The 20,296-nt window shown below is 47.5% G+C and overlaps 1 protein-coding gene and 1 long non-coding RNA gene across 5 annotated transcripts in view; both read left to right on the top strand.

Annotated features, from left to right (window-relative positions):
• Emilin2 (elastin microfibril interfacer 2) overlaps nucleotides 1–20,296 on the top strand; it is a 48,744-nt gene that overhangs the window by 2,362 nt on the left and 26,086 nt on the right. The window contains exon 1 of one of the 4 annotated variants that reach the window (XM_021234375.2): nucleotides 6,238–6,422. The exons of the other annotated variants lie outside the window; for them this stretch is intronic. Coding sequence (XP_021090034.1) covers nucleotides 6,412–6,422 — 11 coding nt within the window. The 5' untranslated portion in view covers nucleotides 6,238–6,411. Of the gene's footprint in view, nucleotides 1–6,237; nucleotides 6,423–20,296 lie in introns of those variants that run through there. 4 annotated transcript variants of the gene reach the window in all.
• Nucleotides 10,560–20,031, top strand: LOC121142686. The gene is made up of 2 exons (XR_005879705.1): nucleotides 10,560–11,046; nucleotides 19,536–20,031. It is a non-coding gene; the product is annotated as an uncharacterized LOC121142686 (long non-coding RNA).

Genomic DNA, 20,296 nt, shown 5'->3' on the forward strand with positions numbered 1-20,296 from the left:
GCATCCAAGTAAAAAGCTGGGGATGGCCGGGCGTTGGTGGCTCACGCCTTTAATCCCAGCACTCAGGAGGCAGAGGCAGGGGGATCTCTGTGAGTTTGAGGCCGGGCTGGACCGACAGCCTCCAAAACAATACAGAGAAACCCTGTCTCGTTAAAACCAAAAAAAAAAAAAAAAAAAAAAAAAAAGCTGGGGATGGTGACTTTGGCCAGATCAGCCCAGTGCTGTGGAGGGTTGGCGAGGGTAGGATGGCTACTTCCTGCTGGCTGCCAGCCTAGCTCCAGGCTCAGTGAGAGATCTCAGTCTCAAGAGAGTAAGTTGGAGAGTGGTAGTCGGATGTCTGACATCTCTGTCTTCATAAACACCTGCATCTGCACACATGTGCACACATACTGAAGACACCTGCGCGCGCGCGCACACACACACACACACACGGAACACACCTGCAACACACTGAGCACCCCTGCACAGACGCATGCATACATATGTAGAAATTTACATTTCTGCAGGTAATTTTTTTTTTACTATGTAACCCTGACTGACCTCAAAACCCCTCTGTTTCTAAAGGTGCTGAGGTTAAAGTCATGTGCCACTATACTCAGTGGTAACTGTGATTTTGTTTGTTTGTTTTTTAATTTGGCTTTTTGAAGCAAGCTTTGCTATGTTGCTATGTAGAAACTCACTATGTAGCCCAGGCTGGCCTTGAACTCAAGGTTATCCTGTCTCGGCTTCTAGAGTGCCGGGAATAGAGATATGAGGCACTACTCTCAGCTTTTCTTTTTGTTTAAAAGATCATTTGGGACTGGGAATATAGTTCAGTTGGTAGAGAGCTTGCTTGGCATGCACACAACTTTGGGCTCATCCCCCAGCCCTGCAGACACCAGCTGGGATGACATACACACTCCTGTACTCCTCAGATCTGGGACTTCTGTGGTCCTAGGCTGGCTTTGGAAATACAGTTTGGAAGACAGGAGAATCTGAGTGACTTGGAATTCTTCCTGTGGGGTACGGGCAGCTGAAGTCTCTGGAGCTGAGGTTGACTCACGGGCTCTGTGTTTTCTATTTTTGTAGCAATCCCCCAGAGCCATTAGAAAGTGGAGAACCTACATCCAAGCCCAGGTCTTTTCTTTCACAGCCTCAGCCTCCTCCCACCCCCTCAACTCCACAGTCCCTGTTGTCTAGCCCCACCCCACCCCTGTGTGCATTGTTGTGTGTGTGTTGTTGGCCCCTCTGGTAGGTAGGAATGGAGAAGGAAGGGCCTGCTGGGTATTGCAACCCCTCCTGCTTGTGCCATGTTTGATTGGCTGCTGGGAAAAAATGACTGTATTTCTTCTTTGGATGGGACTAGACATCCCATCATTTTCATGCTTCATGGGAGTGATGCCAGATAGTTCCCAGAGCCTCCTGCTGGACCAACAGCTGTTAGCCTTTGCGGCGTCCTGTCCATGGAGCAGCTCTGGTATTGGCCAGGATGTTCAAGGAGCAAGAAGCATGGATTTGCTTTGCTTCCCAACCCAGAGCTCAGGCTTTCCAGTATGGGGTGGGGGGTTTCTGCTTTGCCACACCATCAAGAGACTGGGGTCATCTGCACCTAACCCTGCCCTTACCCTTCTGGCCAGCCTTGTTTGTATTCCTTAGATTCTTTTTCCCCCTTTCATTTCCTTGCCCTTTGTACTTAGAGTATTATTCACATACGGCAACAGTCACCATGGGAAGTGCTCCATCCGCGTGTTATGGCAGGTGAATACAACTGTGTAGTTGCCACTGTAGCTAAAAAGATGAAACAGCTCCTGTACCCATCACCCGGCCAAACTCCTGCTAATGAGTGTGCTTTCTGTCGCCTCCTATTGCCTATTCAGAAGGTGACATAAATGGAACCTTTTGACACTAGCTGCTTTCTTTCACTTTGTGGTGTGTGTGTGTGTGTGTGTGTGTGTGTGTCTGTCCATCTGTCCGTCCATCTGTCTTACTTTTGGTGTGTTGAGCCGGGGTAGCCTTGAACTCTCAATTCTCCTGTCCCAGCATCCTCGGTGGTGGGGCAGCAGGTGTGCACCACCATGCCTAGCTCACTTTCTTTGAGATGCGATCTCAGTGTGTTGCCCAGGCAGAAAGCTTAGACTCAATTCCGTTCCCTTCCTCCTCAGCTTCTTTCGTAGCTGGGGCTACTGGCATAGCAGTACACCTGGCTTGTTGAGACATTTGAGATTCATATCTGTCATTTGTAGATGTTGCCCTTTTCCATCCGTTAGAGGTTTGCATACCGTTTTCTGCAAGGGCTGGGAGGGTAGACACTTAGGGTGATGTGAGACAGGCAACCTCTGTTCAAGTGCACTGTTAGGAAAAGCATCGAAACTGTGTGGCTGCTGATAGGCTCCACGGGCCCTAGACCACCTGGGGACTGTCTGTGTTGCTTCTGTTGGAGTTGTTGTGAATGAAGCCTCAGACGCAGTTATCCTTGGGAAACTGTCTCATTGCATCTCTCTGGGCCTATGGTCTAGTTCTCCCCTGTCAGTTGTGATATGGACATTCGAACTTTGACTTTTGAGATCGTGCATAGCTCTGATGGCCTTTGTGTTGGTGTTACAAACCTGAATCAAACCTACTTACTGTCAGTCACATCTGTTCTGGGGGAAGATTGTGGCAGAGAGCACGCCTTTGCACTCAGGGTCCAGAGCCTGGGTGGGTATCATAGCAAAGACAGCACACACAGATGCTAGAACCAAGCCAGGAATGGTGGTGCGTTTGGAGGGTGGAGACAGGAGGTTCAGAAGTTCAAGACCATCATCCATTGGTATTTGAGACCAGGTTGGGCTCTGAGATCCCCACGTTAAAAGTACAAAGACAATCTGGACAAATGGCCTCAAGCAGTGACAAGCACTGTTGCAGAGGACCCCACCTTAGTTCTCAGCCTGTGTTGGGTGGCTCACAAGCATCTGAAACTAGAGGCTCTTGGGGCCTCTGTCACTCTCTTCTGACCTCCAAGGACAACTGCACTCACCTGTATATACCTCCACATGAATAACATGCATATGCATAATTTAAATGACAAAAACTAACTAAAGAAACAAAAACAAAAGCAAGATGGCCCTCTAAACATTACAGCTTCATCACTGAGATTTCTGGTCTCCATGCTGCCCACTCCAGAGCCCAGCGTTTCACCACATAAGACCTCATATTAGGGAGGACCAATTAGAGAGGATCAAGGATGACAAGCAGGTGAGACCATGGATCTAAGGCAGTGGTTCTCAACCTTCAGAATGCTGCAACCCTTTAATATAGTTCCTCATGTCCTGATGACTCCCCAACCATACATTTTATTTTTGTTTCTATTTCATAACTGATTTTGCTACTGTTATGAATCGTAATGTAAACATCTGCATTTCCCAGTGTCTTTAGGCGATCCCCGTGATAATCTAAGGACTCTGATTCCAGGGCACAGCCTTAGTCAGTGCTCCTCTGCCCAGCTTTCTGGCCAGTCTGGCCTCAAAGGAGGATACAGTGACACGCAGTACCTTCTCACTCTGCCTACAAGTACGGCCGTCAGTGTTTCCCGGTAAGGGAAATTAAGTCAGATCCTGGTCTAGCCCTGGCTAGAATAGGGGTTTCTCAGTGACTGTAGCTAGGTACCTAACTCACTATTAATGAGGGATCAAGTTTCTGGGGGCTTCTGCACCAAACTCCCTGAGGGCAGTAGTACTTGCTTCCCCCGGGGCTCACACTTCAAAATTGGAAGCCGGTTTCTGCCTTTATGTTATACAGTAGCCTCGCGGTGCCATAGAGGAGTGAGGATTTCCAGCTACCAGGCTTGGGATGCTTGAGTGAGCCAGGAGAGAGTCAGCCGAAGGCAGGTCCTGGGTCACAGCCCTTTCTGTTAAGGAAATGATGGCTTTCACCTTTTCAACTGCACGCTCTGCTGCTAGCTTCTGGTTCCAGCGCTGGCTAGGAAGCAAATCAAAGGCCTGAGAGATTCCTACCAGTTCCTTCTTCCTTCCTTCCTTCCTTCCTTCCTTCCTTCCTTCCTTCCTTCCTTCCTTCCTTCCTGATGCAGGGTGGGGTGTGTGTGTGTGCTGGGGGGTGGTGACTGTGTGCCACAGCACTGTGTCAACATCAGAAAACAACTTGGAAGACGTGGTTCTCTCCTTTCTACCTTCCTGCGGGTACTGGGGGTCAAAGCTCAAGTCATTAGGCTTAGTGGCAAGTTTCATTACCTTACTGAGCCATCTTACCCAGCCCTAAATCTGGACTCCGAGAAGCCAGCCAGGGATGCTCACAACTGCTGAGGGGTTTCTGCCACTCTGTCTCTTTCTAAGATTTATTTTTTTAAGTGTGTGGGGTGTTTTTTCCTTCGAGTGTATATGTACACCACCCGCACGCCTGGTGCCCATAGAGCCAGAAGAAGGGACCTGAGAGACGGATGGTGGGTGGGTGCCGACACCTAAAACTGTGTCCTTTGTAAGAGTAGCAAGTGCCGTTAACCACCGAGCCATCTGTCTAGCCTTTGGTCCTTGTTTTGTTGCTGTTGCTTTGTATTCTCAACTGTCCTTATATTTGAGGTCCTCCTCCCTTGGCCTCCTGAGTTGCTGGGGTGACAGACGTTGCCCCAGTGTCTCCGGTCACTGTATCTGCTCTTCTCTCACCATCCATTCTGTAAAGCCACAGTCCAGGATGCTGCCCAAAGAAAGAGAGAGAACAATCTTTGTCCTTATGAGAATGGGGATGATGGCTGGTTGGGGCGTGTGCAAAGATCGGTGAGAGGAGCTGGCCTTGGAAGTAGGGACCCGGGCAGGCTGCAGGAAGGGCTCTTGCTTAAGGCTTCCAGTTCCTGGGCTCCTGGCTGCACCATTCTATGTCTGTCTGACTTTACCAGCCCTCTCCTTCCATAACACTTGTCCACATTAGTGTGCTCCCTGCTCCCTTACCCCTCCCCCCACTGTGTGTGTGTGTGTGTGTGTGTGAGAGAGAGAGAGAGAGAGAGAGAGAGAGAGAGAGAGAGAGAGAGAGAGAGAGAGAGAGAGAATTGGTTCCAGGGCCTGTCAGAGGATAGGTCAGTATTCCACCACAGACTACATCCCCAGCTCAGCCCGATTAAGAAGACGAGCCCCAAGAGGGACCTGGGTGGGGTACACTCAGAGCCTGTGGATGCTGGGGAAAACGTACCCCAGGAATCTGAAGCAGGTGATGGTTCTGGGTCAAGTTCCAAGACACTTCTCACTTCAGATTCCAAGGGAACAGATGGTTATCCAGCTGGAAGAAAGTTGACTATTAAGGACCAATCCTCGCCAGGAAAATAGTTTTTTTTTTCTCTTCCCTTCTCAAGTACAGGATGCTTAAGGCTAAAACAAAACCCCAAGGGCTGACATTTTTCTCTGGACAGTTTTCCTCCCTCCATCTCCAGGAACAGAATCCCATCCAATTCAGAGGGGTATTCACCTTTTAAACCAATATTTTGTATGCAGCTAGCCTTACTCCCTAGCATTGAATCACTTGCTGAAGGCTGAGCTGGTGTCAGAGGACACCTGCCAGGGAGAGAGGGAGATCAAACATTTAAACCTGAAAGTCACACAGCTGCTATGGTGTCTTTTGGGGGGGGACTCCCATCCTCCAATCCATTGGGGGCTGTACCTTCCTACAGAACTCAAAATTGTCTTCCAAGTTTCTTGTTTGTTTTACCTTCTAGTTTGCTGTGTTTGGAAAACTCTTCTCCAGCATATTCCCTTAGTTACTATTTCATTCTTGTTACTACCTCAGCTAGAAGATTGGGTAGGGCAGACACAGAGGTTCAGAAAAACAAAACAAAAACAAACAAAAAACTTCACTGTCTAAGGCCCTGAATTCTATTCCCAACATCACAGCGAAGCAAAACCCCAAACTTTGATGTTTCCCTTCCTGACGTCTTAATCCTGGAGATGATGAATACAATTTACATAAAAGCTATGGTCTTAAAAAAAAAAACCAGCCAGGCATTGTTAGAACATGCCTTTATTCCCAACACTCAGGAGACAGAAGCAGGCAGATCTCTGAGTCCCAGGCCAGCCTTGTCGACAAAGCTACACAGAGAAACCCTGTCTTGAAAAAACAAAAACAAAAACAAAAAAACACCCCCCCTCAAAAAAAAAAACACCCAGTTGCATCTTGTTAAAATGTTTTATTCCCCTTAATTAGTCTTTCTCTGTTGCTCTTTCCCACCTGCATTAGCACGAGGAACTTGAGTTAAACTACTGAGGTAGCCAGAAAAAGAGCAGGTGGGTGTGGGTAGCCTGGCCTGTGGGGAGCTGTGAATTGATAGACCATCCAGATCAAGCTCCTCTTGGTGGCTTCGATCCAAGTGTGTGGGATGGCAGAATGTATGGGCTGAAAAGATAAGAGGCTCGGCAGTTGGCCTGAGCTCCCAGGTACCTCCCTCACCACCATGCCATGAGACATAGGTAAGTCGCCAGGCATCTGAGGCACATGTCTTTCAGGGCTGAAAGGCAGGGATGTGGAGAGGAGGCAGAAACGAGGAAAGGTGATCTGGCTGAGTGTGAAAACCCCATCCTCACGACAATGTGAGTCACACCCAGCAGACTTCCGGGTGCTGGTGAGTGCGCATTGGCTTCCTGTGCCCCAAATGCTGCTGCCTCTAGAGTGGTGCTGTCTTGAGTTGCTGGAGGAAGACTGGAGTGCTAAAGATAGAGAAACAACCCCAGTACTCGGGAGGCAGAGGCAGATGGATCTCTGTGAGTTCGAGGCCAGCCTGGTCTACAAAGCGAATTCCAGGACAGCCTCCAAGACAATACAGAGAAACCCTGTCTTGAAAAACCAAAAAAAAAAAAAAAAAAAAAAAAAAAAAAAGAGAAACAACCCAGGGACCTGAGATAATGAGAAAATGATGTGCTGAAGATCAACTTGTAGCAAGTATTTGAACCTCAGAGGTAGTGTTGGGCACAGAGCCAGCAGTGAAGTCCATTAGGGAATGCACAGCAGTTACAATGTAGCAAAGGCTCGGTCCCCCCAGTAATGTATTGCTGCTGCGGCAGGTGTCTGAGGAGTTGTGCTAGATCAAGAGACTCTTTAGTCCAGTTGCTGATGTGGTTGACCAGCGCTGGTGCCTCAGTGATCTTTCTTTTGGAAGTGAAAGGCTGTTACATCGCTTGCTTTTTGTTTGGTTTGTTCTACTCTTGGGCGCTGGGAACTGGATCCAGGAAGTACTGCACATAAGCTATACCACCGAGATACACACTCACTGCCTAATTCTTGAGGAACCTCTCACACATGGAGAATATTAAGATGTGCTCACGTCTGCTGAGTGCAAATAATGCAATAGGTATGGAGTATAACGGTCCACACCCTCCTTCCCATGAGGATTTTTAAACCTTAGGCTGATAAACTGCCAGTATGCAGATTGTTTCCAGTTCATCCGTGCCTGGATTTACTGCTGGTCATATGACTTTACTCTTCCAACTTCTCAGAATTAACTTCTTTGGTCCTTTCAAGAAGCAGTTTTCTGGGATTAAAGTTGACAACCAACCAAATGGTGTCTTCATAATGACATGACAAAGAGTAGTCACAGCCACACAGTGGTGGTGCACACCTTTAGTCCTAGCACTCAGGAGGCAGAGCCAGGTGAATCTCTGTCAGGTTGAGACCAGCTTGGTCTACAGATGGTTCCAGGACAGCCAGGACTACACAGAGAAACCCTGGCTTAAAAAAAATAGTTACAAAGAGAGGGGTTTTACTGAAACACAGGAGTCACATAGTTGCTTTCAATGTGACAGCAACTCACATTGGAGGAAAAATGATGAAATGATTGAAATTAAACTCATCACTAACTTTTGTCCCTTTTTTATTTAAATAGGTGACAGGTGCTGGGGGTGAGTGGAGGGGGGGGGGATGATTCAGATGAGCCCAATTCCTGGTTCAAAAACACTGTGGAAGGCAAACTTTTGGCTTGTGTTATTTGGAAGGATCTGGTTGTTGTTGTTTGTTTGTTTGTTTGTTTTTCCTTCCACCTAAGAATACGCCTAAAATTTTTGCTTTGCTGTGTCAGCCTTCCAGGACAATGTATTCCCTTACGCATTCGGTTAAGAGGAAACCAGTTTGGACAAACCCTCTGAAGCCGGCCATTTCCATGAAAGAGAATCCTCGTCACTTCTGTTTCCCAACTTCCTATCTCTGAACTTTGTGGGCTTAACTGGTTACCCCTTTGTAGAGATTAGCTCAACATTGTCCCTTAAGAAATGAGATGTCATGAGTGTCTTTATTCCCAGCACTCAGGAGGCTGGGGCAGGTGGGTCTCTGAGTTTGAGGCCAGTTTGCTGCACATAGCCAGACAAGACCAAATAGAAACTGTGGCTCAAAAAGAAGAAAAAAAAAAAACAGTGCTGGGCGCTTCCTTCCTTCAAACTGGAAGTCATTTCATTTCACTGCACACACCAGACAGGGATAATGGGATAAAGGCATAAAAATGTCTTGTAAATCTTAGCTGGGGGAAACACTGCTTGTTTTTCTGCACACTGAAGCTTTTCCATGTATCTGGAAATAAAAGGAGATTGGGAGCTGTGATGCTGATTGCGACAGAGCTCAGGGCGGGGTGGTTATGAAATCCAGCTCTTCATGGGAGGCTTGTCTCCATGAAAGCCTTTCTCTGGCTCCAATCAGAATGCAGAGGCCTCTCTCCCATGCTCTTCCTCCCTTAATTTTTTTTTCTCCTGTTGATGGAACTGGAGGCCTCTTGTCTAAGCACAGGACTTCATCGGGCCCTCTCAGCTTTGGAGGGACTTCCTGAAGCAGCGTGCAGGATCAGCACGAGCAGTCAGAATGGGCCACGTTCTCTTTCCCATCCCGGTGCCTTGCGACATCGCCTGGACTTGCAATCATTGCATTGCATCACTGGGGAAAGCAAGTTCAAGACACACCCCAGCGCTCCCTTTTCGCTTTGGTAAAGGAGGGAACGCAAAATGCCATCTGTAGCTTGTTCTCGAGGGAACCAAACAGCGAGGTGCTGTCCAACTCCCCACATCAAAATTGTTACTGGAAAGCCACTAGTCCTGACAGGCACCCAATTTTTTCTTATGTTTTGGGGTGTGTGTGTGTGTCACAGCATTCTTGTGAAAGTCGAAAGACAGCTTATAGGAATCAGTTCTTTCCTTCCACCATGTGGTCCTGGGCATGGAGCTCATCAGTCTTGTCAGCGGGACTGGGGAGCATCTCATCAGCCAATCTTCGACTTTTGTTTGTTTGAGACGGGTTTCTCTGCGTAGACCTGGCTGTCCTGGAACTCTGTAGACCAGGCTGGCTTCGAACTCAAAGAGATCTGCCTAACTCTGGTTTCAGAGTGCTGGGATTAAAGGCGTGGGCCACCACCTCACGGCCCTTAGTTACTTTTCTATTGCTAAAACACCATGACTGTCGGGCGATGGTAGCACACGCTTTTAATCCCAGCACTAGGGAGGCAGAGGCAGGCGGATCTCTGTGAGTTCGAAACCAGCCTGGTCTACAAGAGCTAGTTCTAGGACAGCCTCAAAGCCACAGAGAAACCCTGTCTTGAAAAACCAAACAACAAAACAAAACAAAAACCAAACAAACAAAAACACCATGACCAAGGCAATTTATCAGAAGAAAAAATAACTTTTTAATTGGCTCAAAGTTTCAGAGAGTCAGAGGTAAAGAGAAGCCCCACAGCATGGTTTGAGATCACATTATCCTGATCAACAAGTAGGAGACCACTATGAATGGCTCAGGTCTTTTGAAACCTCAGTTCTACCTGCCTCTGCCTCCGGAGTGCTGGGGTTAAAGGTGCAGCCACCACTGCCCAATGGCTCATTTTCTGCTTTTCTTTTGGAGGGGGGGAGGGGGGAGGGAGGGGGGAGGACAGCATCTTATTATGTAGCCCGGGTTGGCCTTGAGCTAACAGCTGTCCTAATTCAGCACCTGGGTGCTGGGATTTCAGCTGTGCATCTCCAGGTTCGTGTCAGTGACCACTCTGTGGAGCACAACTGAGTGACTCTATGAGAAATCTCATGTAGAAACTAAAGCCAGCATCACTGGGTCATTTTCAGAGTTTGTTGTATTTTCTTTTCTTTCTGGTTTTAGGGTCTTGTATATACCACAGGGCTTTGCCACAGGGCTATACCTTTGTATTTTCAAAAGCTATTTGTGTGTGCGAGCGCGCGCGTGTATAAAATCATTTTCTACAACCTGAAGGTGGTCATTTAAAGCCCTATCTTGACTGTCAGCGGTAAGATGTAACCCTGACTGTGGCAGAGTTGATCACGCTTTTGGGAGGATCGTGGAAGGACTTTGGAACTTTGGGCTAGAAAAGTCATTGAGTGTTGGGCTGTGTGGTGGGAGTTTGGGAGATCAGATGTTTCGGGCAGTACAGATGATGGAGGCCAGATTTGTGAAGTTTTAGAGGTAAATTTAAACTTCAGGGGCATTTGCTATTTTGAATTAAGATTATATGGTGTCTGGTCAGCTGCAGCTGAAGGGCCAGCTGTGATTTTAACAAGAGATGAATGAGGTGAAGTCTTTGCTTTGCTGGGAAAATCAGTGGTGGTCAGCTGAAGCTGAGAAATCTAGAGGTAATTGAGAAGAGAGCAGCATCATCGAAGTGAAGTCTTCTGGGAAGTGCTTCCTCAGAGTCAGGACTTAGGAACTGTTCCAGAGGTAGCCAACGTCTTACCTAGTGCTGGCAGCCAAACTTGGTAGTGTGAGAGTCATGCAGGTGGTTGTGGTTTTGAAGACATGAAGGGGTCATGGAGAGCAGTGGAAGCTGTGTTGGCAAGGCTGTCCCTGAAGAAAGGCCCCCAGGAAAGGCTATTGCTGAAAATGCATCCTAGCTGCAGTAAGAGACCCCAACATTTTGGAGATGCCAGTACCATGCAATGACCACCAAGAACAACAGCAGTGATAGAATGGAGACTACAAGAGCCTAGAAGACAAGCTGTGTGTACCGTAGAGGAGAGAAGATCATGAGTAGACCCAGACACTGGATACTAGGTTATTTACACTGTTGGAGTCTGGTTCTAGTTTTTTCAGATTGTGACTGTGCCCTGGTTCTTCCCTCTTGAGGTAAGAAAATGCCTAATTTATTTTTTATTTTCACAGGAGCCCATACCTGAGAAATTTTGAACATTTAGAGTATTTGGAGTTTTATAAGATTTTGTATTTTTTTTCTTTTCTTTTTTTCTTTTTTCTTTTTTCTTTTTTTTCTTTTTTTTTTTGAGATGGGGTCCTTGGATGTTCCTTGGAACTTGCTGTGCAAGCCAGGCTGATCTAAAAAAAAAGGGGGGTTGGATTTTAAAAGAGACAAGATATTTTAAAGAGACTGAGTTTTTAAATTCTTCCCTCATATATTACATCCCAACCTCAGTTTCCCCTCCTTCCACTCCTCCCAATCCCTCCCCCACACTTCCCTTTCCTCCAGATTCACTCCTCCAATTCCTTTCAGAAAAGAGCAGTAGGAGGAAAAGGGTCCCAAGCACAGGCAAAAGAGTCAGAGACACCCCACACACACACACACACACTCCCACTATTAGGAGTCCCACAAGAACACCAGACATACAGCCTTAACATACACGCAGAGAATGGAGGTCAGACCTATACAAGCTCCCTGACTGTCACTTCAAGAGACTGAATTTTGTCTGTCTGTCTGCCTGCCTGCCTATTTGTTGATTTATTTTGGTTGTTGAGACAGGGTTTCTCTGTGAAACAGTCCTGACTGTCCCCGAACTCACTCTGTAGACCAGGCTGGCCTCAGACTCACAGAGATCCACCTGCTTCTGCCTCCTTAGTGCTGGGATTAAGGGTGTGTGCCACCGATACCCACCCTGAGAGACTGAATTTCTCGAGTGTTTGAATTTAATGAAGACTGTGGCCCCTTTTAAGTTTGTTTAATCGTGATATTGATATAAATGTATGATCCTGGGATGAACAAGAAAGGGGAAGTTGTGGTTTAGCAGTGATCTGTGTGTGTCGAGCTGACAAGAGGTCCGTTGTCCCAGCTAGCTTTATGTCAACTTGGTACAAGTTAGAATCGTTGGAGGGGAAGGAGGCTTGACAGACAGAGTTGTACACAGGCCTGGAGGGCATTTTCATAGTGATTGATTTGGGAGGGGAGGACCCATTCTGGGTGAGTTCACCTTTAACACCTTTGGTGCCCATTGTTCCCCAAATCTTCTTAAACCTTTTGTTAACCCCTCCACCCATCCTCACCAACAAATCTTCCACTAAAGCTGCCAATATCTGCTTTTTTTTTCATTATTACAGCTCACTTTGGGATATTCTAGAGTTTTTTTTTCCTTTTCCTTTTTTAAATTTAAATTAGAAACAAGCTTGTTTTACATGTCAATCCCAGTTCCCTCTCCCTCCCCTCCTCCCCTGTCCCCCACTGACCACCCCCTGTCTCATTCCTTTTCTGCTCACCAGAGAGGGCGAGGCCTTCCATGGGGGATCATCAAAGTCTGTCATATCATTTGGAGCAGGGCCTAGACCCTCCCCCATGTGTTTAGGCTGAGAGAGTATCTCTCTATGTGGAGTGGGCTCCCAAAGTCCATTCCTATCCTAGGGATACATACTGATCCACTGCCAGAAGCCCCATAGATTGCCCAGGCCTCCTGACACCCACGATCAGGGGGGGTCTGGGTTGGGAGTAAGGTAATCCAGTCACAAAAAGACAAACATGGTATGCACTCTCTCATACTTGGATTTTAGACATAGAGAAGGATGACCAGCCTACAGTCCACACTGCCAGAGAAGCTAGGAAACAAGGGGGGACCCTAAGAGAGACACACGTGGTCCCCCAGAGAAGGGGAAAGGGACAAGATCTCCTGAGTTTTCTATAAATGGGTATCACATGGAATACGGTCAGTCCCTGTTTGATCTGGTTTTTTAAATTGGACATAATTCCTTTTAGCTTTATTTGTGTTGTACTCTGTGCAGTTGTTGATAACCTTTCATTGCTGAGTGTCTTTTCCTTGTAAAGACACCGCCATTTGTACATAATTACACTCTAGATGAAGGTTTACCATGAGCTACAGAGCAGTAGATTAGTCTACACCGATCATGCAGAACATGAGATAAAACCATAATGGAGCTTAAAAACACATCACATTCATAGTCCTAAAAAATGTGAAATTAGCCAGGTGGTGATGGTGCTCACCTTTAATCCCAGTACTCTGGAGGCAGAGGCAGGCAGATCTCTGTGAGTTTAAGGCCTATCTGGTTTATAGTTCAAATTCCAGGATGGTCAAAGCTACACAGAGAAACCTTGCCTCAAATAAAAAGAGATTAGGGACATGTAACTAAGTGGCATAAGCCATTGTGAGTTCGCAGGAGGAGGATCAGTGGAGCCGAGAGAAGACTGCTTTGGCCACTCCATTCTATTAAATATTTTCATGTCAGGGTGACGTGGGATTTAAACAAGGACCCTTCTCCTGCCCTTCAGAAACTCATATCCAGTAGGTGAAGTGAGGCAAACGGAGGGCAACATGAAATTGAAGAAAAGAGGGTGCTTGAGGTAATTCAGAAGTGGAAGGAAACCATTTGCAGCCAGGGGGAACCTGAGAACTTGTTTGCAAACCCTGACGCCTTGGCAGGTTATTTGAAGGAAGGTTCTAACATGATGCGAGCAGACGTGAGAGGAGGGTAGTGCCGCCATAGGAAAGGCATGAGCCGAGAGCCGATGGCGCAACTAATACACACCAAAAGTTGCTTCCTCCAGGGGTGAGCAGCAGCGATGATGGATCTGTCCTAGGTCCCTCCCTCCTCGGCCCGCCGCCGAGGGCTACCATCTCCTCCCTGTGGACCCCCCCCCCCCGCAGCATCATCTCCCTAAGCCCATACCCCTGAGTTTTTAGTGACCCCCTTTACTGACTATGAGCCATTGTCCTAGTGACCTTCCTTTGATGATCTCGAGTTGCTTGGGGTCCTCTACCAAGTAAGTTCCCCTTCTGAGCTGCAAAGACTCAAATGTCTTTGGGGGTTGGGCACAATTTCAGTCCGTACCAGCACGGTTATCCAAAGGAAGGGAGATTGTCAGAGCTATGCCTCCAGATACTCATCGGGCAGCATGCATAAGGAGAGTTTGCCTTGGGGAGTCTGGGCAGGGCTGGAAGATGGACCGGGCCTTACTCTATGCCAGGGCTCGCAGGTACCGGGAGAACTGCCGGGGTTTAGAAGATGCTGAGCATGGTGGGGCATGCCTACCATTCTAGTGTTTGGAAAGCAGAGGCAGCTGACAAATATTCGAGGCCATCTTTAACTGCATCGTGAGTTCTAGGCCAACCAGTGCCCCACGGTGAGTCCCACTCCCTACTCTCTTTAGAAAACGAGTTAATTAGAATGCAGGACAGGGAGCCCACGACTGAGGTCAAGCTATTCTGAATGTTTACTGATACGTTGGATGAGCTCTTCTGGTTAAGGGTCTCGGGAGGAAGGGCCGCAGGTTGCAAGGGAAGGGAAGCAGCTTCTGGGTTATGTGGTGGTTAGGGAATGGCTGCTTTTAAATCTCTGTGTGTTTGTCGGCAGAGTCCCGCTACGAAGTCTAGGACCTGACCTGAAACTCTAGATCCCCACCCCACCCCACCCCACCCCCGTCTGTTTCCCACGTACTAGGATCACAGCTGCGTATTGCCACACTGGACTTCCGACACTGCTTTTAACTGCAAAGGCCCCGTGCTCATCGCTTGATAGTTGGGGTTTAACCCCATCGCATGGCCGACTGAATAATGTTCGCTTACACGCCAAATCCACTGCGTAGAAATCTCATCTGTATGAAGTTCTCCCAGTTATCTAACTCTTTCGTGTGTGGGAGACAGAAATGTGAGTCTCCCGTTTATGTCTGTGGCAGCTGAGCAGAGAAATGTCCTGATGGCTCTGAGGTAGCTGAACTTTGGCGATGTTGGAGCGGGTAGAATGATGGTTAAAGACACGGAATGCGCCTGGGTACCCTGGTACCTTCTGGTATAGAGGCAGAACGTGGCGTTTTCCTTCTCATGTGAACTGGATTTGGCTTTCAATGCTCAGGTATAGAGACTTGTAGGGAGAGTTTTCTTTCCCACCCGCCAATTATGATAGCTCAGGCTTGTTACTAGCTAACGCTTACATTTTCAATGAACCCATAATTTAATCTAGGACCTACCACGTGCCTCATGTCTTGTTGACTCGTTTTGTAAATGTCCTGCTTCCTCTGTGTCTGGCCGGCGACTCCTGAGACTCCACCCTTTTTCCCAGCGTCCTCTTAGTCTGGCTCTACAGCCCAGCCTTATCCTGTCCAGCTATTGACCAGTCGGCTTCTCTAATAAACCAATCACAGCAACATATTCACACAGTGACTATTCCACAGAGACCATTAATGTGAACAACTATCCATGGCTTGTTGAGTCTCCTGGGTTCTAGGGTGGTTCTCAGAACCACACTGGGTCGGCCTAGAAATAGGTCCCCATACTTTCAACATCTCTAGTAAAACCCTAGTTCCGAGAGTCCACACAAGAATGAGGATTTTGAAGATTGTAACACCAACGGTGTACGGCATATCATAGATATCCTTGGACTCCAATGCCACCCTGCAGTAAATCTTGAGGAGAGTCTTCACTTCCTATTTTTCTATGGGGCTTCCCCATCTCCTTCCCTGCTAAGAGCCTGTAAAATTATTCCTGCATGTGTAGATCTGTGTGCCCATGTATGTACATGGCCATGTGTACACACACATGTGGTGACCAATGGTAGATGTGGAGGATTATTCAGTTGCTTTCCACATTTCTTCTTTAACTTATGGACTTTCATTGAACCTGGTTGGCTAGACTGTCGAGCAAGCCCCAGCGATCCCCGTGTCTCTGGTCTCCAGCACGATGATTCGAGGTGTGAGCTACTGTACAAGTTTGCTTTTGTATATGCTGGAGCTCTGAGCTCAACCATCCCGCCCGCACATCAGCATGACCCAGCGGTCTCCCCAGGCCCCAGATTCTTTCTACCTTGCTGAGCAGAGCCCTCCATCCTAGGTACTTGTTGTGTACTTAGTACTTGGGGTGGAGGTCGGGGGCTGCGGCAGCATGCTTCTAAAGAAAACGCCTGCCTTCTCCGCAGGATGCAGAATGGCTTGGCTTCCTAGGCTGTAAGAAATGCCAGGCTTCTTAGTTCTAATGCCTTCATCCTTTTCCCCAGTGTGGTCGTAACTCAGGAAACACATACAAGTGTTCTTGGTGTTTCCGGCCCTGAGACAATGATGATGATTTTAAGGTGACTGAGAAACCTCTTCAGTCTCCAGATTTCGTAGGCTTCTGAGTGATTGCCCCTGGCTTACAGGTGTGGGTTAACAACTTGCCACAGTCCAGGGACTTCATGTAAAGGAAGCGATGAGTGGTGGGATAGCGTAGAAAAATCTTGTACAGTATCCACCGGCCCGACGCAGTTCTGAACGCACGGACGGAGGTGCGTTATGGAGGAGAACACGGAGCTTTTGAAAGGGGAGGAACAGAGGTTGCAAAGTCATGAACATTTGAATTGAGTGAAACAGGATGTTGGAATTATGGTGTTTTTTTTTTCTCTTTTTCTTTTTGTAGGAGAATCCAGGCAATTAAAAAAGAAAGGGAATCATCAAATAGAGTTCTTAGGCCAGGAAGATGATTCAGTGGGTAAAGGTACTTGATACCTTTAGATTGGCATTGAGAGACAGGTGCCTAGACCCTACATGGTGGAAAGAGAGAACTGACTTTTGTGTAAGTAGTCCTCTGACATATGTACATACATACATACATACATACATACATACATACATACATACATACATTATAGGCTTTAAGAGTTAACAGGCTCCGGGCGGTGGTGGCGCATGCCTTTAATCCCAGCACTCGGGAGGCAGAGGCAGGCGGATCTCTGAGTTCGAGGGCAGGGCTGGTCAGACAGCCTCCAAAACAATACAGAGAAACCCTGTCTCATAAAACCAAAAAAAAAAAAAATGTTAACAGGCGTGCACGCATACACACACACACCCACCACTGCCAACACACAACTAAAAATTAAATACTTCTTTAGTGGCTCTGAGTAGAAAGGCTGGGCTCCCAGACCATGGGAAGCTGCGTCTGATGAATGCCTGTTTCCCGGCCCAGGCCAGCAGATGTTCTCAAGGTCCACACTGTGGGAACACAAGGATGAGTTCATTAGGGAGTGACTGGGAGTTGGATTCCCTGTGATTCTTCAGCCAGGAATGGGGAAACAGGATAGAGGTGTGAGAAGCAGGACGGTATAGATTGGGGGAAACGGCTCACAACAGGAGTGGGCCTCCTGTAGAGAGCCTGGCTCAGGCTCAGACTCCTCTTGCCCAACACCCGGTGACTTGATTTGGGGATGGATCTCCCAAAGCTAAGAATGTGGACTTGTTGGAACACAGCCTTAGGCTATAGCTAGCGTCTGGGTGCAGCCAGTACCAGATGACCTCACCTCCAGCACTTCTGAATTTGCTCAGAAGGCAGCTCCCCATCTCTAGGCAAATCTAACAGCTCCATTATCTGCTGCAGCTGCTTCGGGGCAGCCTCCTCACTGGGCCTTGGTGGTTTTCTTTAATCCTTTCTTTAGGAATGAAGATTGTTCTCCCCCCATCCCCCCAGGATAATTAGAAATTGTGGGAGAAACCTACTCATTACTCTGCATGATCAGGGCAAAATGCTAAGCGGTGAAAAGGATTTTGGGTTTTGAAACCTAACTTGCCCCTACGGACATAAGGAAATTAATTCAGGAGGAAATAGAAAAGCCATCAGCTTATAATCAAAGTTTCTCCAGCAACTGTGTTCTTGTACTGGGAACCAGACGGCTCTTCTAGAGGGACGTTTTCCTTCTGAACACGCTGCTTTGATCTAGGATCTGTTACTGTAAAACACAAAAAAACTTTCTTGTAATCTGGCCTTAATTTAGGCTCATTAACCTGGCATTTAGATTCATTACGTATATTTCAAAAGAATATCATGGCCAAAGCATTCTGGCTTTTTAAAGTTTAGGTGAATTTTCCTAAAAAGCCAAAGTGACATATTTCACATCTTTGCTCCCGTGCTAAGTTCGCCATGCAGTGATCCAATTAAAAATGTGTAATGTAGCAGAAACAGATGAAAATTTTGATTTCGAGTTTGTGCTTTACACTGTAAGGAAGATCTTTAACTTTGGAGTGGAGCCATGGGAGGGACCCAGAGATCAGATCCACTTCTTAATCCCTATAGACCGTCTCTGGAGACAGCCATGGTGTAAAAATGGCCATTTTTGACTTTCAGTCGGTCACAAGATCCATGTGGGAAGTGTTTTAAAACTGCAAATTCTCAGTTTTGAAATCACTTTCAACTTCATGGCCTTTGCTGCCTGATTACATTTGCTTTTGGCAGAGGACCAAGAAACAGAAAAAAATCTCATCAATTCATTCACGGACCAAAAAATCCCCCCCCCCCCCAATAAGAAAAGCACGTCGGTGGTTCCTAGAAAAATCAGTCTACTGTCTTGTCAGTTTTTCTTTCTTTCTTTCTTTTCTTGTTTTTTTGAGACAGGGTTTCTCTGTGGCTTTGGGAGGCTGTCCTGGAACTCGCTCTTGTAGACCAGGCTGGTCTGGAACTCAGAGATCCGCCTGCCTCTGCCTCCCAAGTGCTGGGATTAAAAGCATGTACCACCAGTGCCCGGCTGTCTTGTCAGTTTCTTAGCAAGACCAATTTTGCCAAAGTAAAAAGGGAAGGCTAGTCGGACACACCCTAAAAACATGGAAGAACCACGAGGGTGTGAAAAAAAAAAGGAGTCAGACAAAAGGACAAGCGCTTTAAGGATCTGTGTGTTGAGGGACTGAGGGCCAATGACCTCACAGAGGAAGGGACTGCCAAGGCTACGGAACAGGGAGGGCCAGGGCGTTAGTGTTCACTGGGTACAGGGTTTTCATTTGAAAAGGACTTGCGGGTGGACACCATCAACGTGCCAGGTGCCATGGAGCCAGTCATGTACCGATGGGCACCATGGGATGATCTCTGAGGCGGAACTTACTCTGGGGTGTACAATGCTCTGGGTTTGAATCCCTAGGGCTAATAAATACACCATATGTATTTCAGTGCAGTTTTTTGAAAAATGTGAATTGCCAGCTTGGGGGGAGGTGGTGGTGGCATATACCTTTAATCCCAACAGAGGCAGGTGGATCTCTGAGTGTGAGGGGGCCAGCCTGGTCTACAGTGTGAGTTCCAGGACAGCCAGGGCTGTTCCACCGGGAAACCCCGTCTCAACAAAACGAAGATAAACAAACAAAAAAAGTTTAAGTTGTTGGCCGGGACGCGGCTCAGCTGGTAGCGTTTGCTCAGCCTGCGCCAAGAGGCCTGAGTTCAGTTCAACCAGCACCGCACAAAGTTCGGCGTCGTGGCGTATGTGTGTGATCCCAGGGCTTGGAAGATGGAGGCTGGAGGATTAACACGTTGGAGGTCGCGCTCAGCTACACTGCGGGGCTGAGTTGAGGTCAAAGGGGAAAAGCGGCCTGCTGGCACAATCATTTATTTCGTAGGATGTTCTAGATGAGTCACTCTGTGTGGTTCCTTTCTTCATCCTCCCAGATTTCACACCACAAATGAAGCCGGGAAAAGTTGGCTACGGTTTTTGGAAGGCCGGGGAATGGAAGGGAAAGAACTTACTAGTGTACTCTCTGGAAAAGTCCCAGGCCAAAGTGTGTCTTCATAGGGTGCTGGGCTTTGGATCTATGCCACGTTTTAGTAAATGGAACAGAGGTAAATGTCGAATGTGGTGTTGGTCCACCGTGTGGATGGTCCCTTAACAGCAGCCAGCGGTCCTCTTGGGAAAGCTTTCTGTTTGCGTTCTACACACTGTGCTGAACAAGCTGTCTGCTCGAAGTCTACTGGGCCTGGAAAGGATGGTTTGATGGGGCCAGAAATCAAGGTCTTGCAGACGAACCCCTGCTGTTTCAAGTACCATCTTGTTTATTTCTACCACAGCAAGCTCTGCCTGGTGGGATTTTCTGTGATAACAGTGATAGCATTTATGCTGTTATGTACTTGACATGTGGCTGTTGGAATTAAATGTTTAATTTTAATCTAATGTAAATTTAAATAACTTGCTGTGGCTAGCGGGCACCTTGGAGAGCACAGCCCTGGGTCGTCCTTGGCTGTACGGCTCCTGCGTAGTTCATATTGGACCCGGAGGCACACAGCTCCGTTTAGCCCCGGGAAGACTGAAGACTTCCCAGCTGCTTAAGGCCAGAGGAAATGGTCTTCTTTTGAAAGCAGGCTATTAGGTCACACAAACTCTGACGAATACTTTTGCTTGACTTACCAACTATTGACCCAATTACCGGTTAACA

The sequence above is a fragment of the Mesocricetus auratus genome, unplaced genomic scaffold (assembly GCF_017639785.1).
Source record: "Mesocricetus auratus isolate SY011 unplaced genomic scaffold, BCM_Maur_2.0 Super-Scaffold_100010, whole genome shotgun sequence".
Classification (NCBI taxonomy): Eukaryota; Metazoa; Chordata; class Mammalia; order Rodentia; family Cricetidae; genus Mesocricetus; species Mesocricetus auratus.